General features: G+C 35.3%; 1 protein-coding gene across 11 annotated transcripts in view; it reads left to right on the forward strand.

Annotated features, from left to right (window-relative positions):
• Positions 1–16,330, forward strand: part of ZRANB3 (zinc finger RANBP2-type containing 3) — a 54,132-nt gene that overhangs the window by 16,473 nt on the left and 21,329 nt on the right. For 10 of the 11 annotated variants that reach the window (XM_074911457.1, XM_074911449.1, XM_074911452.1 and 7 more), the window contains 4 exons: positions 7,592–7,610; positions 10,304–10,482; positions 13,702–13,933; positions 16,062–16,147. In XM_074911457.1, coding sequence (XP_074767558.1) covers positions 7,592–7,610; positions 10,304–10,482; positions 13,702–13,933; positions 16,062–16,147 — 516 coding nt within the window. The remainder of the gene's footprint in view (positions 1–7,591; positions 7,611–10,303; positions 10,483–13,701; positions 13,934–16,061; positions 16,148–16,330) is intronic. The other variant, XM_074911459.1, reaches the window with a different exon arrangement.

Genomic DNA, 16,330 nt, shown 5'->3' on the forward strand with positions numbered 1-16,330 from the left:
AGGTTCAGGTTTGTAGCCTAGATTGTGAGTAGCTGAAATCAGTTGATGTTGTTCCAACTGGTCCAATTAACTAAGTAAATTTTTCTTGCATTGAGTGAGCTGGTGAACCAATTTGTCTCTGAAGCCAGTGACTGAATAGTTAAAGAATTTTCACTATCACTATTAGGTGTCATCCTGACTAGAATTTTTTTCAGTTAACACTCAATTAATATATTCTAAAAACCTACTGAAGTGGCTGAGCTTAGCCTACAACTTGACCACTTTGGTATGTGTTATTCCACCTATCTTTGTCAAAGCTAAAATACTAGAAAATGTTAGGAAATGAGCTCTCATAGCTTTCAAATCTTAATAAAGGATTGTGTTTTCCAGTTACATGTTGAGGAGTTTTGGAGCAAAGCATAAACGGCATGACCATTCTCCGCGCTCCATTAAGAGAATCATTAACACTGAAGATGTGACAATTTAGTGCATCTTACATTAGGTTAAGGGTTGTTTTATTATTATTTAGGGTTTTTTTTAAATACCTAGTATAGTTCAAGAGCAACGGTATAATCTAGCTTAAATCTTCTGGGGCTCTATTTCTGGTGAAACAACCTTGATTATTTTTGCAAGGAAGTCAGCTCTCTTTGTTCTAGTTTTAGGATTGCGTGCTGTGATTACTGACACACAAATGTAATGGTTGCTTGCGCAGTTTTATATAAAAATGTACTAAGTTCAGATTCCTTAAATAACCCTTGGTTGAGATGTTAGTGCTAAAGTGTTGGCTTGTGAGTAGGAGGTAAATTATATGTTGTAGCATTATATAAAACTGACTCACATGAGTAGGTGAGAATCCCAAGAATATCAGGACACCCACACTAGTGAAAGAAAGATGCGAGCTTCCTCTGTACAACATGTTCCAAAGACTGCATTAACAAAAACAGCTTTAATTTGTTTGAGTAGTAACAAAATTTTTCAGTGTTTTAAGAAATGAAGTGCTACTGCTTTGACTGTTTGTCTTGGAAAATGCATTTAAGAAGTGAAAGAGTTTGTTCTGAGAAAGCTACCTGCAGTTCTAACTATTTTTTTCTGGATAAATAGCAGTTGAAAATTAACCAAGAAGTTTAATTATCCCCTCAAGCAAGCTATAGGTGTATTGGATTGCTATACCCTTTCAGCTTTTAATCCTCCATGTAAGGAAGCAGAACTGTCTAGTTTAGAGAGGATATTATTGCAAAATATTTCTGTAGTTACAAGAAACCTCTAGGACTGACTGTATGACTTAGTAGGATGCTTGGTTATATAGACCTTAGATATATGCTAGTGTGTTGTTAATTGGTATTCTTGCAGGAGCAAAATTCAAAATGAGATTTTTTGTCTTTACAAAGATATATAAGAACCTTTAATTGTATTGTTTGCTTGGTTAATATTGCTAACATTTCAAAAGGGGTGACCTGAATGTAACTCAGACACACAAAAATAGAAATTATTTTCATTTAAACATTTTTTTTCCTTCCCTGAAACTCATTTTATAAAACTGTTTTAGTATTAACCTCTCTGATGCAGGCTATTTTCGTGTGGCTGTGAGACATATGCCACATGAGCTTAGCCTCAGTTTCCTTCTGCTTCTCCAATCAACTAATCTGCATAAAATTTTGAAGATCTGCTTTTCCTTCTGCTTTGCAAAGTTGGTTCCAATCTTCCTGACATCAACATAACCAGGAGCTCTTTCTGTGCTCTTTGAGGTTTGAAAAATTACGCTTTCTGTCTTTCCAGAGGCAGAACTTTTCTGAGCAGAGCTTTCCACAGGGCTAGGTTTTGGGTTTCTTTCTTAGTTCCTTAGCCTATTTTTTGATAACTTCTGGTTTCTCTCCAGGGTTTGCTGTAGTAAGAATCTGTAGGTGCACCTTTGCTTGGTGCTTGATACCTTTACAAGGCTGTTCTGATAGTGTGTGCTGACTGGTGAATGTCTGGTTCCGGGGTTCTGACTCATCCAGCTTTGTGTGGTCCCTTAAGTGATGTGATTCTTCACATATAGAAGAAAGCTTCAAACACAGTGATGGGTTTTGTGTATAACCTCAGGTGCTTGCATTTCTTCTCCTTTGTGTAGGGATCAACAGTAACATTTTGGACCTATAGGCACCTCAGGTGAACCATCACAGTAGGCTTCTTGCTCTCTTCTCTGCCTGCATATTCACTTACCAGGATACATTCTCAGACAAAGCTTCCTGTTGTTGCTCTTTGTGTTTGCATTTTAATGGAAAATGTAGTTTTGTTTTAGAACTAATACAACATCTCAAAAGGAAAGTGTTGTTAAATCGCAGTGGAGACCAGACTATGTGGTTCCCTTCTATTTATGAAAGATACTACTGTGTCCAAAGCCCATTGCTAACCCTGCAACTGTAAAAGAGTTATGAATAGTAGGAAGATTGTAGCTGCATGTGCAATGCATCCCAATGAGATTCTGATGCTTACTGTTAGGAAAAAAATAGCAGATTTCCTTGATAAATGGACAGGGATTCAAATGCTAGTCACAGGATTCACTATGAATAAGGGAAACATTTAAAACTGAAATGGGAAGGAATCTGAAAGAAATTGCCATTGACTGTGGTGCTTTTTGCACGGTTGGACTCTGCTGCTGAGAGTAAGTGTAACTGAGACATCAGAAATGATTTTTTTTCCCCTGCTTTTCTGAAACTTTTGACCATGTGGGCTGAGCTTATAACAGGATATGAAACTGCGTATCATAGCTCTGATTTATATTCTTGCATAGAGCTATTATTAAGGTGTCATATGAACAGATGGGATATGAATGATGAAGCTCAGATTGGGTAACTACCAGTTGAGAGGAAATGACTAATTGAACTTCAGAGAACAAGAAGTCTGTCTTCCTGCAGTCAAAATACGTGAAACAAAAATACGTATTTGTCCCTTCAATGTAGCTGAAGATCTGTTTCTTCTGCTTTGACAGCATGGAACCTTTATGTTCATGTTGGCAGGTTGTCTGACTGCAGTAATATAGAACATACTGAAGTTTGTTTTAAATAGAAGCTGCATATTTTTAAGATTATGTAAAGCAAAATGTAAAGTATTGCTTTTTAACATCTTAATGCAAATATTAGATATCTTCTAAGTTCTGTTTGATCTTGGCTATAATGATGGGAAAGTTCTTTACATTTCAAATCTTACTGTTGTGATTATAAACTGGAAACATCTGATTTCCCTCTAATGTAAGCTATTCTTCATTGCTGTAGAGTCTCATATTTTGTAACTACATTAAGCAGGCATCTTTAAGGTTCTTATTCTAAAACTGAAAGCTACAGAAGATGAATGCTCTAAAATGCATCAAGTCATAATTTTAATACCCTCAATTTCCACTTACTAGTTTTATGAACTTCTACTTGTATCATAAACTCATCTTGTGTGTCATGTCAAAACTTTTATCAAGTATGTCAATAATGCTGATTTATGCCAATTAATTAACAATTTTATAATTGTTGCGCTTCAGGAATTTGAGTACAAAGTGTGGATCAAAGCAGTGATTCATGTTGCTAATTGTATCATAACAGAGCGCATAACACATTCGGATACTCTAACTGGAGCTTTAAAAACAATTTTGTGTACCTGATTCATATCAGTTTGTGATGTGTCTAGTCAAATGTTTAAATGACTAAGAACATATGGAAGAAAATCTAAACTACTTATGACAGCTATTTCATCATTGGGTGGGAGAAGAGAATCAATACTTAACTGAATAGCAAAATATCACTATAGATATTTAACTTTTAAGCATATGGGTGCTTCTGTGGAATCTCTATTTGTATTGGTACTGCAGTACCAAGGAAGATAAAACTGTTGATCACTTTACTGTGATTATCTTTTAAGAGTGGTTATGTCATGGATAAAATCATGGCAGTTACATTGTACTTCTATTCATTTACCAGCAACAAAATCATGAGTTTCTAATAAATATTTAAAAAACAGCAACTTTGTTGCTGCTATGTGAAAAAGTTGCACTTCAGACATATTAAGTGGAAGTTAATAGACCTGAAAACAGAAGATAGTCTATAGCAGCAAAGATTCTATGAACAGGCTGAAAATGAGTGCAAAAAGAAAAACAGAACAATTTCTTAAGCAGATGCTCAAGTCATCAAAGTTTAAGTGGCTACAGTTTAATGAAAAAATCTCATTTTATGGAGAAACATCTGTTCCTGTGGTTGACATTTTTAAAGGCTTTTTATTTTAATTGCTATTCAGCTCCTAATTGTCAGAGCAATTAGTAAATCACTCTGAATTTCTTAATTTTTAACTTGTTACCCTGAAAAAAAACCCCGAAAGTCCAAACAGTTCACATATGCCAAAGAGCAGTGCAGTAGGATCTTACGTATTCTCACTTTGATTTCTGTGTGTCTGAACTGGCATAATTAACCTTTAATTATTTATGCAATTTTACTAAAATATAAGTTGATACACTGAGAAATACTGTATTTATCAGCACAAGTTGTCAAGGAACATTTGTATTCCTGTCCTCTTTACCACATTTCCGTACTACCAGATGCTACTTGGGTGCAATATACTCTCAGTTATTGCTGTATTTATACATTTCTTCTGATACCCTTATATTAAATATACTATATTGTTGAAAAAGGTTTTTGATTTATTCTTGAGATGCCTCTACTCTGTAGCTAATTGCTGTAATCTTACTCGTTTTCTGCATTTGTAGTTTAAAAAAACCCTGCAACACTAGGTGGTTGTGTATTCCAATTGATCTCAGGCTTCAAACTGTTTTTTAAAAACATGATTAATGTAGTGAAAGCAGCTGGCCTATGAAAGAATCTGCAAAAAGAAAGACTTGTTTTGTAAACTTCAATTCAAGCAATTAACAATGAGTATTAAATAAAAAAAAAAATCAGTCTTTGAGCAAAAACTGACATTATTTTAAAATTAGAATTGTCTATTAGTTGTCTGCAAATAAATGTCTTTGCCCAGCTGCAAATCACAGGCATTAAAGCCCCACAATCATGAGTCGCCACTAAAAATAATTATCTTGCTGTCTTTTTTCCTTTGTAAATCTGTGCAGACTTGAGAATTTGGGGGTTTTATGTTTTCTTCCTTTGTTCGTTGCTCTATCCCGAACAAGCTGGGGGTGAAGTGTAGTTATAAATCTGTTGCAAGCAGATAGTTTGTTACTTATAAAAAATTAAGTTACATAAGATATATTTTGAATTATTTTTTATGTTAGTTGAAAGAAACTGATGAACTTGGTAGGCAGTGAAATTTACACTGGCTGGTGGAGTGAACAAACAGCGGTATACTGTGTTTCTCAGAATATCAAACATTTCTGATAAGTGCCAGTGTATGTTTTCTGCGGAGATTTCTATTTTGACCACAGAAATGTCCATTTTGGCCCCATGGCAAGATGCATGTTATTAGACATAATAACGGTTCTAAGTTGATGGTGCTGCTACAAGTATTAATCATTAGTGTAAAGTGGCTGAGTTTGGGGCACAAAATAAGACTTATGTTGTGCTTTTGTGTAGCTACACTAACTTCAGAGTACCTGTGAGTTCTGTATTACTTTAAAATATTTTTGATATCAAAATATAGAACATTTGTGTTAAACATTGGTGTGTTAAATTTTATTATAGACATAAAGACCTGGAAGATCTTTTCCATTTTTTCATTGAAGGAACGTTGCATTTGAGTTTCATGGTGCAGTGTGTGCATATCTAGTTATGTGGCGTAGGAGTAGAAGTTTCAGTTTCCCTTGAAGATGCAGTGGTTGGGAACAGACTGTGAAGAAGAATTTATCCAGAGCAATTCAAGACTCGTTTGCGTTCATGACTGAAAGCTACTGGGGATAAGTGAAAAGCACAAGGCAGAAGGATACTTGAGTCAGGGGGAAAACAAGCAGAGTAGCCTGTGAAGTTTATTGCCTTCCAGAGGGTGAAATATTTCATCATTTCTGAGAGTTGGCACTTTTTTCTGTCAGTAAACATTTATAAATCCTCAAGCAAAGTGATGGACTGCATAAAGCTGTCGGTCTATTGCTGTCATGTAGTTCAACCAACCACACTCGCTGCTGTATTTCTCAATCAGTGGTTTGACTAAGCCCATGTGCTTTTTGTGGCACTGTGATACCAACTGGTGGAAGTTACTCTTCAGATTTGCTTTTTATGACAATTTAGAAAATCATACAGTGCTTGGAAAATTTACCAGATGATTTAGTAGTTAAAGAATTAATCTAATTGTCAGTTATTTAACTGCAGCCCAAGCAGTATTGTTATCGAACTCTTGACAATTCTTGTTAAGTTGCAGAAATTCTCACTTTGTGCCTGTTTCAGATCTTGCCTTGGAGTTCCCAGCATTGATTCTGGTCAAAAGATAATTAGTAAATCTGGATTTTCATGCAGTCCAGGGTTGCTGAAGGAGAAAAGAGAACTTTAAGTCATAGTCTGGCTGTAAGGCTTAAAGGGAGTAGGTTGTCTCCTCACCTCTTTGTTATCTTAACAGTTTTTGCTTAGACTTGTGCCTTCCTCTGAATTTGTTAGTGTGAATTTAATATGTGCATTTCAACTATTAGTGGTAGAACAAGCTCTTGTAATTCTTAAGATAATGCTTTTGAATTGGATAGGCTGTCGGTTAGGTTGTTGGGGGGTGTGTGTGTAATTGTTTTGTTTTGGTTTTTTTTCCAGCTTGGAAAAGTTTGTAAAGTAGTAGAGGTAAAAATCTGTGAAATAGTTGAGGGTACACATTTGGAAAGGTGAAGTGTAATCCATTTAATGGCTTAACTAAATGTCCATCAAATAATTTCCTTTATCCTTGATCCAGTCTCAAAGATTTGATGACGAGGCTTGCATGGGCTAAAAACATTTCAGTTCCTTAGACCCTATTTGAGTTAAGAAAGTACCTACTAAATAACTGGAATGACCTAAATAATTTAAAATACATATAAGAAATTCATATCAAATATGGCATTTAATGTTTAGAAAATATAAATATGCTGAACAGAATTTACTAGTTTTGATTGGGGACTTGGACCTGTCATTGTCTTCACATGGAGTAGCATTAACTAAGTGACTTCAAAATGGGAAAAAAAATCAAGTTAATTTTCTACTACTTTAGCTAATACAATTGTTGGGGAAGAGGGAGTGTCTGTTTCTGTTTCAAAATAGAATATGACAGCTCTGGTAAGCAGCCTTTTAAAATAATTCTGACATATAAATAATCCTTAATCATGAAGCAGCAAAACCATCACTGTTTCTGAAAGACAAAAAGAAATTGAAGATGCACTTAATGACTTGAAAATGTCTCTTAAGATTACAATTAATATAGCACTAGACCAAAGCAGCAACTCAGTTTTACAGTGCAAGTTCTTCAGTAATGCTAACATTGAATATATGTTTTTAGAATAATAGGCATACTTACTTTCAATTTGATATCAAATTTACTTTTTGTCGTTGATATCTATAGGAATGAAGTCTACCTTTTTTTCTTTTCATTGATTCATTGAATCCATAACTTAAATTTATAGTAAACAGTTTGTCAGTATTGGTTTATCTGTTATATTTACTCTTAATGTCTGCTTTTTTTTTTTTCCCCTCTTATTTAGGTGTATGATTGCTGATGAGGTAAGTGATGTCCCTGTTCCTCTAACACCATTTTCTTGTGTCAGTGTACTTCATGTACATGTGACTTTTTGTTTGAGAGATGTGGGCAGAAAGGTTGCTAATGAATGAAGCCTAATTCCTGTGATATTTGTCAGATATTCTGAAAAGATCTAAGTGGGGAAAAAAAATGAAGCCTGATATAAGCTTAAAAGAATCTTTGTGGAAAGTTAGGTTACTTTTGATAGTATTTAGGTAGGTTAAATCTCCTGTATTGTTAAGTCTTAAAAATATTGACAGTTGATTTTTTTTTTTTAACACTTTATAATTGCATAGCAACTATAATGGCCCAAAGAGGTGGATTTTGAACAGATATGCCTTCCAAAGATGAATTTTCTTAAATGCACTGATCAAGTATTAGTAGGGATATTCATTACTTTCATACATTTGAAAATGTATATTCTATTCTGTAGGGAAATTTGAGTCCAGCATTTCTTCCCACAGATAAAACATTTTTGTAATAGAGTATAATGTTCTTGATGTGTTGTAAGTATAAAACCTTAGTGAAAATGAGGTAATGTTTAGGGATCAATATAGTCTCCCAATTCTAATTTGTGTTTTCTTGAAACTCTGGGAGGGAGAAGGAGACAGAGATGGATTACTGGGATTAAAGCATCTCCTCATACTATGGAAATCTCAATACAGCAGGAGATAAACTATCCTGGCATAGAATGTGAAATTTCTAGAAACTGGAGAATACAAAAGCATTCAGAGGAGGAGAAAAAAAGAAGCTGGGGAAAAAAAATCAAAATATCAGCAGTGGCTGTTTGTTTGTTTAAACAAAGTTTCTTATTTCTTTCCTTGAATGAGAAAATAAACTGTATGTAATTATGTTAGCAATAAAAAGTGCTGCAAGGTATATTTATTCTGAAGTAAACAATGTATATTTCATAATGACAATAGGTCTGGCACTGGAATAACTATTGTACAGTGGTGTGTACCTTGTGCAGGTTGACATATTTCTAAAATAATAAGAAAATGTTGGTGAAAGAAAACGTTGGTATTGTGAACTTATATACAAAAAGAAGTTATATATGAAAGCTAGAGATCATATAATTACTGTACATATACCTGGACTACGTAATTATATAAGGATTAAAGTAAAATAATAATAGTATCTTTTTGAAAGTTATTCTAGGAATATATTGCCGTTCTTTCTCAGAGTGGGGACAGGCAATGTTTTTACCCCAAAATTTCAGGTTTCCCATGTCATCCATTTTTAAGACTGAAAAGATGTGTTTAAATCAAAAATCAAGACCATAATATTTTCTATGGGTTTTTTTTGTCACTCACATTGATACAGTCTAGACCGGTGATTGGCTATATGGCATCTAGTTTCAGTTACAGGTGCACAACTGCCAAGAGACCTCCTTTTTATTCCCTACTCATTTCAATTCAGTTGCCTGGATCATCAGCAGTGCACCAGAGACTGGGCAGTCTGAGTTAGGAAGACAACTGTGGCAACAAAATAAAAACTAATGTAAATTTTTTTTTTAACCGATTTGTCATCTGGCTCAAGCACTACTGATGATACAAGGGGGGCTTGCAGAAAAATTTTTATGAAAACTTGGCAGTTTTTAATGAAAGCTTAGCATCACAGTAGTTTTCTGATTACTTTTCTTTCTAGTAATAGTAGAAATATTCATTATGTTTTCTTCTATACCTGGGAAATCTCCTCTTGATATCATTCCATCAGCCCGTTTAAACTCAATACTGAGGGTATAAGTAAGTTGTTCCTTTATGTCTGTACCATGAGTAGTTAGATAGCAGCAAATCAACTCAAATATCCACTGGACTCTGTGGAAAATTTGAACAGAGTATTTTAAGGCCAGTCTCTCCTTCAGTGCCTAACAGGAAACTGGAATTATCTCTTGCCATGTGAACAAGTAGAGAAAATATCTGCATTCTTTCATAACATCTTTGAGGTTTTATTTTTAAAATAAAACCCTAAATTCTGAATCTTAAATTTATCTGTTGCTATCTATATTCATAACTTATTAGATGGGAGTGTTCCTACCTTCACAGTCTGAAACATACTTTCTTGTTAAATATATATCAATGTATTATATCTTTACCCTTCACCTTGTCTGTAAATCTGAATTCTCCACTAGGTGGACTTCCTCTTCTGTGTTACAGAATAAAAAGAAATGGTGAATGCAAGCAGTAGTTTCTTTTTGTTGATATACTGGGTCAAAAGCAGAGTTCTTCATATGGATCTTCCTTTGTTCTTCAGTTCCCTGTGCAACTTTGTCCTAAGTTGTCATTTTTATGTTAAGAAGACATCCCATATTTTCTTTCCTTTGCATAGTCTTTTTAAAATGTTTTTGGTAGCTTGACAAGTTAGACTTTGATCTTTGTAGTCTCCTCTACTAGGGCCCTGGACAGAAAATCTTCTGAAATCAATGGAAATGCTTTTAGCTTTAATGAGCTAACGAGATATATTTATTAATCCATTTTAAGAGAAGCATCTTCTTTCATAAAATATGATCTATGGTAACAAATTGACAATGAAATAAGTGCTATGTAATGTGGTCTTTGCCTTTGTTACCTTTTTCTGGTTCTGTCTTAGAAAATATTTTTGGCTCTTCTGAATGGAATATTTCTGAGCAGAAACTTCTGTTTTAATGTGTTTCTTTTATTTTCTTTTCTTTTCCCAGATGGGACTAGGTAAAACAATTCAAGCAATTGCCATTTCCTATTACTATAAAAATGAATGGCCTCTCTTAATTGTAGTGCCTTCATCTCTGAGATACCCTTGGGTTGATGAGATGGAGAAGTGGATTCCAGAACTCTCTCCAGATGATATTAGCATCATTCAGAATAAAACTGATACTGGGTGAGTATAGATCATTATTCTTCTATAGAAAGTCTTGTTCAAGGCCACCTGCTCAAGCAGGGCCACCTAGAGCCAGTTGCCCAGGACTATGTCCAGGTGGCTTTTTAGTATTTCCAAGGATGAAGACCCCACAACCTCTCTGGGCAACCTGTTCCAGTGCTCAGTTGTCCCTGCAGTAAAAAAAAAAAAAAAAAAAAAAAAAGGAAGTTTCCTGATGTTCAGAGGGAACCTCCTGTGTTTCGATTTATGCCCATTGCCTCTGGTACTGTCACTGGGCACGACAGAAAGGACCCTGGCTCCATCCTCTTTGCAGGCTCCTTTCAGGTATTTATATACATTAATAAGATCCCTCTCAGCCTTCTGGTCACTAAACAGTCCCAGTCAGTCTTTCCTCATAGGAGAGATGCTCCAGTCCCTTAATCATCTTCATGGCCCCTCATTGTACCCTTTCCAGTACATCCATTGCCCTAAACTGGACACAGCACTCCGGGTGTGGCCTCACAGTGCTGAGTACAGGAGAAGGATCACCTCCCTCAACCTGCTGGCAATACTTTGTCTAACGCAGCTGAGAACACCATTCACCTTCTTTGCTGCAAAGGCACCGTGCTGGCTCACATTCAACTTAGTGTCCACCAGGACCTCCAAGTCCTTTTCTGCTAAACTTCCTTCCAGCTGGGTGACCCCCAGCATATACTGGTGCATGGGGCTGTTCCTCCCCAGGTGCAGGACTCTGTGCATCTCCTTGTTGTACTTCTTGAGTTCCTGCCAGCCCATTTCTCTAGCCTGTCAAAGTCTCTCTGGACAGCAGCATGACCCTCTGGTGTATCACCCACGCCTTTCAGTTTTGTATTATTATATTATGGTAGTTACTCATCTCATTTGAAAGTGACAAGTCTGGTTTTTTGTAAAGTAGCAAATGCTTGTCTGCAGAAAATTAGATTACTTCAGTGTGTCCCAAATTGAACATATAGAGTTATTTCTCAACTCTGAATTAGCTTGTATTCATTAGCTTCTGTAAAACATTTTGAACACATTTTTGGAAAACTGGTATAAATTACAAAATAAGGAAGTAATTACTATTAAAGTTCTATTTATCACACTGAGAAAATTTATAAGTTAGAGTAAGTATTCTCTAAATAACTGAAAAGGTCATCATGACCTAGGCTTTCTATCTTTAGACTTAATAGCATGAATTCATCAAAGAGAGTCTACAAGTCCTGCGTGTCATTAGAATAACTCTTCTATTACACTAAATTACAAGGGTATTTTTTAGTCTGCTTTACTGTAAATGACTTGGTTGATTTCATGGTAATGTCTAGATGTTGTTCTAAAACTTCTGGCTAGGGGAGACTGATCTTCGTGTTGTCTGAGGAATATCAGAAAGTGAATAGACCACCAAGATGTGCACATGAGGCAGTAGCTTGGAACATTCCTTGTGGTAAACAGAGAAATTCAACTGAAAATGCATTTTTAAAGCTTAATCAAGGAATAGTTGCTACTGATAGTCCAAATTTAAGTTTATCATAGGAATATGGGAACTGAAATAAGGATCCAATGACCCTGGGGTTTGGGGTTTTTTTTTAAGTTATTTAGCTAAAATGCACACAAACTTAACGCTATAGTGCTGAATTCAGAAAGGGGAAATGTGGAATAAGTAAATGTCTAACAGAATTCTGTTATTTTATTTTCAAAAAATTTTAAAAGGAGTAGACCTTTACCATTATCACTTAGTTTTATTCAACAGCAAGGGAAGAGGAAAACTTGGGTTTCTGCTTGTTTAACTCCCAGGAAGTTTCCTAGCTATAAGTGAAGTAGCTGTTGACCTAATTAATATTTTAACATTAAAAAGTGTTTTATGCATTTGCAAGAAAATGCAAATGCAAAAATACAGCTGCCAAACTTGGTTTAGCATTTTGTTAAATTCTGCTTCCATATGTTCAGCTTTGATTTCTCAGTTCAAACTTAGCTTTTCTTCAAAACTTCAGCAATGAAATTTACTGCTTGAATGTTAACTTCTTATTTTAAACAGTTAAAATATACTTAGGCATCAGTTTAGGTTCTTAAAATTTCTAACTAAATCTGAAATTGGATGTTTCTTGAATAAATTGATTCCACTAAGTGTAATTAATTTTATTTGTAATTTTTTTTTAATCCACACTTCACAAAGGGGATGGGGAAAGTCTTGTTTTCCTGGTTGCCCCATCTGTACAGTAACAGCCAGAGTCCTTAGTGCATTGACCACGGTGCCAGTGCTCTAACCATTGCCTCTTCTTCCATATCAAGAAGCATGAATGTGCACATGCATCCACTTTCTTCCTCTTAAATACTGAAGGAAACTTCAACTTAGTTGGTTTTTTGATCTGTTTCTACCGGAGAACAAATAAAAATCATGTCAGCAGAGTGGTAGTGTCTGACAGATGGGTAGACCAGTTATGACTTTCATTCTGGTGACTTTTGTCTGACAACTTTAAGAGTTTATGTGCTGCTCAAAGGCTCCTGAAGGGCCACAGTGCACTCTAGTGATGTTAAAATCAGTTCATACCTTGGACTTGTATATGTCTTTAACTGTAAGAAGTTCTTTTCCATCTAAATACTTATTTTTGATCATGTGACTTGTTGATTCCCTGCTTCTAGTTTTATGCTTTCTAGCAGAAAAGCTGGATAGACAGCTCTGATATGAATCGGTTTTTTGCAGGTGGTGAGGTTCAGCCTGGACTGTACTTTTGACACTACCCAAATACTCAGAGACAGTCTAGTTAATCATCTGAGGCTGCTGGTACGGTGACTCTTTGTACACAGAGCAGTAGATAGCTTGCATAGAGACATAATTACTTCAGGGGTTTGGGTGCTGTTTACATAGTGTGCTCATAATGATCTGACTTGTGTGTGTAACTTTTTATCCAGAAAGTGGATTTGTCCCGTGCGATACTTCTGGAAAAGGAGCACAAGTTGAAGCAATGAAGCCAGATAGATGAACGTCCTTTGAAATGCAATATATGTCTTCTGAAAATGGTTATGAAATGTGTGTGGTTTGTGAGATGCTGGAGTGTTTTAAACACTGAAAGCTGTTATTAACTTGACAGCCCACTAACTAACCAATTCAAAAGGTGTCATACATACCTTCTTAAAAAAAAATAATAATTGTTTGGTGTAATTTCTTTGCTGTATTTTTCTTACATGAAAATTTACTAAGAAAACGTCTGGATTTTTTTCTTTTAGGAGAATATCAACCAGCAAAGTAACGATTCTGGGGTACGGCCTGTTAACTTCTGATGCACAGACTTTAGTAGACACTTTGTACAGGCAGAACTTTAAGGTAGTTGTGGTTGATGAATCACACTATATGAAATCCAGAAATGCCACCCGCAGCAAGATTTTGTTGCCAATTGTGCAGAAAGCTCTTAGAGCTATTCTTCTTACTGGAACTCCTGCTCTAGGAAGACCTGAAGAGGTATTTGACATACTGTGTTTTGTTTGGGGTTTTAAAGTAATAATCAGTAATAAATGAACAATTTTGGTAGTTTTCTTGAATATGTACAATTACATGCATTATGACATCAAACAGTAAACTAGCTGCATTAGGTGGTACAAGTATAAGAAACTAAAACGATATCTTTGAGTTGAATATATTGATGTTTTGCAAATTTGTTTCAAGATCATGCACAAGTGACTTGAGGCAGCGTTTCTTATAAGAAATTAATCCTGCATGTAACGGACTGACTGTTGGGTGACATAGAAAACAAAGAATCTAAGTAGAGAACTGTTTGTTTCTACTGGGTAGGAGAGTCATTGGTAGACAAGAACATGTATTAAATCTTCTTCTTTATCATCTGATATACCAAGTCCTTTGTTTATCACTGGTCTTTTGAATATTCCTAATGTTCACTTGTATTACATAAGTGGAAAAAAATATATCCTGTGCTTGTTGCAGTCTAGAAAGACAAATTTTCCTTTGAAGGAAGTTCAATTTATGGAATTGGGAAGGAGCAGAGAGGAAACCAAAACCCACTTGGGTTTTATACTGAACCCAAGAAATCTGCCTTTATCAAATGTAGAAATAAATTGAATGTAAGAGTTCATTTGTATCCAGGGAATTGTAAGGGTTATATAAATAATACTTTACACTTTAGAGTTTTGTGTTGTGTAAATAGAACTCAAGCGAAGACCCTTTAATAATTTAATTTGTTCAGAGAGTTTGTGCCTTGAGAAAGATAGCCACTGTATGAAAAAGGGTGTGGTGTATTATGAGCATTTGCTTAAAAACTTTAAACCAAATATTTATATCTGTAAGTGTGGATAATTAGGAAACATCCTGCACATGTACAAAAGACACTGCAACCAACCCTGGAAGAAGAACTGAAGTTAGAAAGTGTTATACTTTTATACAATGCATTGATACCAAGACCAGTAAGCAACGTTGCTAAAGATCTTCAGAGGAAATTCCGTGTAAGCTGTCCTTAATCACAGTAATGGGGTTAAAATTCATGACCAAATGGAAAACAATCTGAGACATTTTTATACTGATGCCAAAGTTCTGCCATGACTTATAAGGCAGAGCGTAAAAAGCATTGTCTCTTTAATATTTCCTGTGTCATAAGTGGAATCTTTAAATTGAATATGTGTAGAAAATGAAAAGCATTAGTCACTTATATTTGCATACATTTACAGCAAATAATTACAGACAGTTTCTTGTTTGGCCTAGATCTACATCAAAATAGCATTTCATTTGGGCAAATAAATTAGTTTTGTTGGGGTTTTGTTTGCTTCCTTATTACTGCTTTTCCGTTCTCTAACATGTCTTGAAAAAAGCCTGTAAGGAACGAAATTAGGCTGCAGTAATTTTCTTTTTTGGAGAGGTCACTAGCATGTGATTAGGTAACACGAAAACTTAAATGGCAGAATTGATATACAGTAGACTTAAAAGAATAGCGGAAAATGCATTTAGGAGAGAGCCTTCTGTATTACTCATGGTTTCTATGCAACCTCTCAGCAGTGTGTTTTGGATCTAGTAGTGATCTTTGTATCCAAAAAGCTTTGATAGTAAAACAGCTTGTAAAGTGGGATTCTTTCTGGCTAAGGTTGTCTAAACTGATATTTACCTCCTGTTACTCAACCGTGAAGAAAGGTGTGAAATTTCTGGTCTGTTATTGACATTGTCTATTTTTTGAAGTAAAACTTAAGAATGAGTAGGTTTTTTCATGTATTTTAAGAAGCAGGCTACCATGAAATACCTGCACTGAAGCTTTGCAGAAGCCCATGTACCTGGCAAATGACAAAATTGTATTTTCAGGAATAACATCTGCTCATCCATGTTTGCTTGTTCAGTATAAATCTTTTCAAGTCATCAGCACCATGTTTCGGGTGCTCTGTTCTTTGAGGGCTTCCCACGACAGTTCTGTCTGAAGACACACGCATACTCCTATCAAATGTCTTTTGCATGTGTGCCAAGCTTTGTATTTTTTGTGCAACTATTGAATGTAAACTTAACACAATAATCACGTAGTAATTATTTCTGAATAGTCTTACATCTGCAGGCAATTTTTCACTATCACTGTTTGTTGGTTTTTTTTTTAATACAGCTTTTCATGCAGATTGAGGCACTGTTTCCAAGAAGATTTGGAACTTGGAGTGAATATGCCAAAAAATACTGCAATGCTCGTGTCAGGTATCACTGTACTTGCTCATTTATTTTCCGATGAGTGTTTTTGATTTTCTTGTCATGTGAAGTGAGAGAATCTGTAATGCTGTAGCGTACCATCTTGCTTGGAAACCTAGGGTCAGATACCATCTCCTCCATCAAAGAGGACTGGGAGAAGGATTAAACTGACAGGAGACTTTATTTGAGGAC

This window comes from Athene noctua, chromosome 7, assembly GCF_965140245.1.
Source record: "Athene noctua chromosome 7, bAthNoc1.hap1.1, whole genome shotgun sequence".
NCBI lineage: Eukaryota > Metazoa > Chordata > Aves > Strigiformes > Strigidae > Athene > Athene noctua.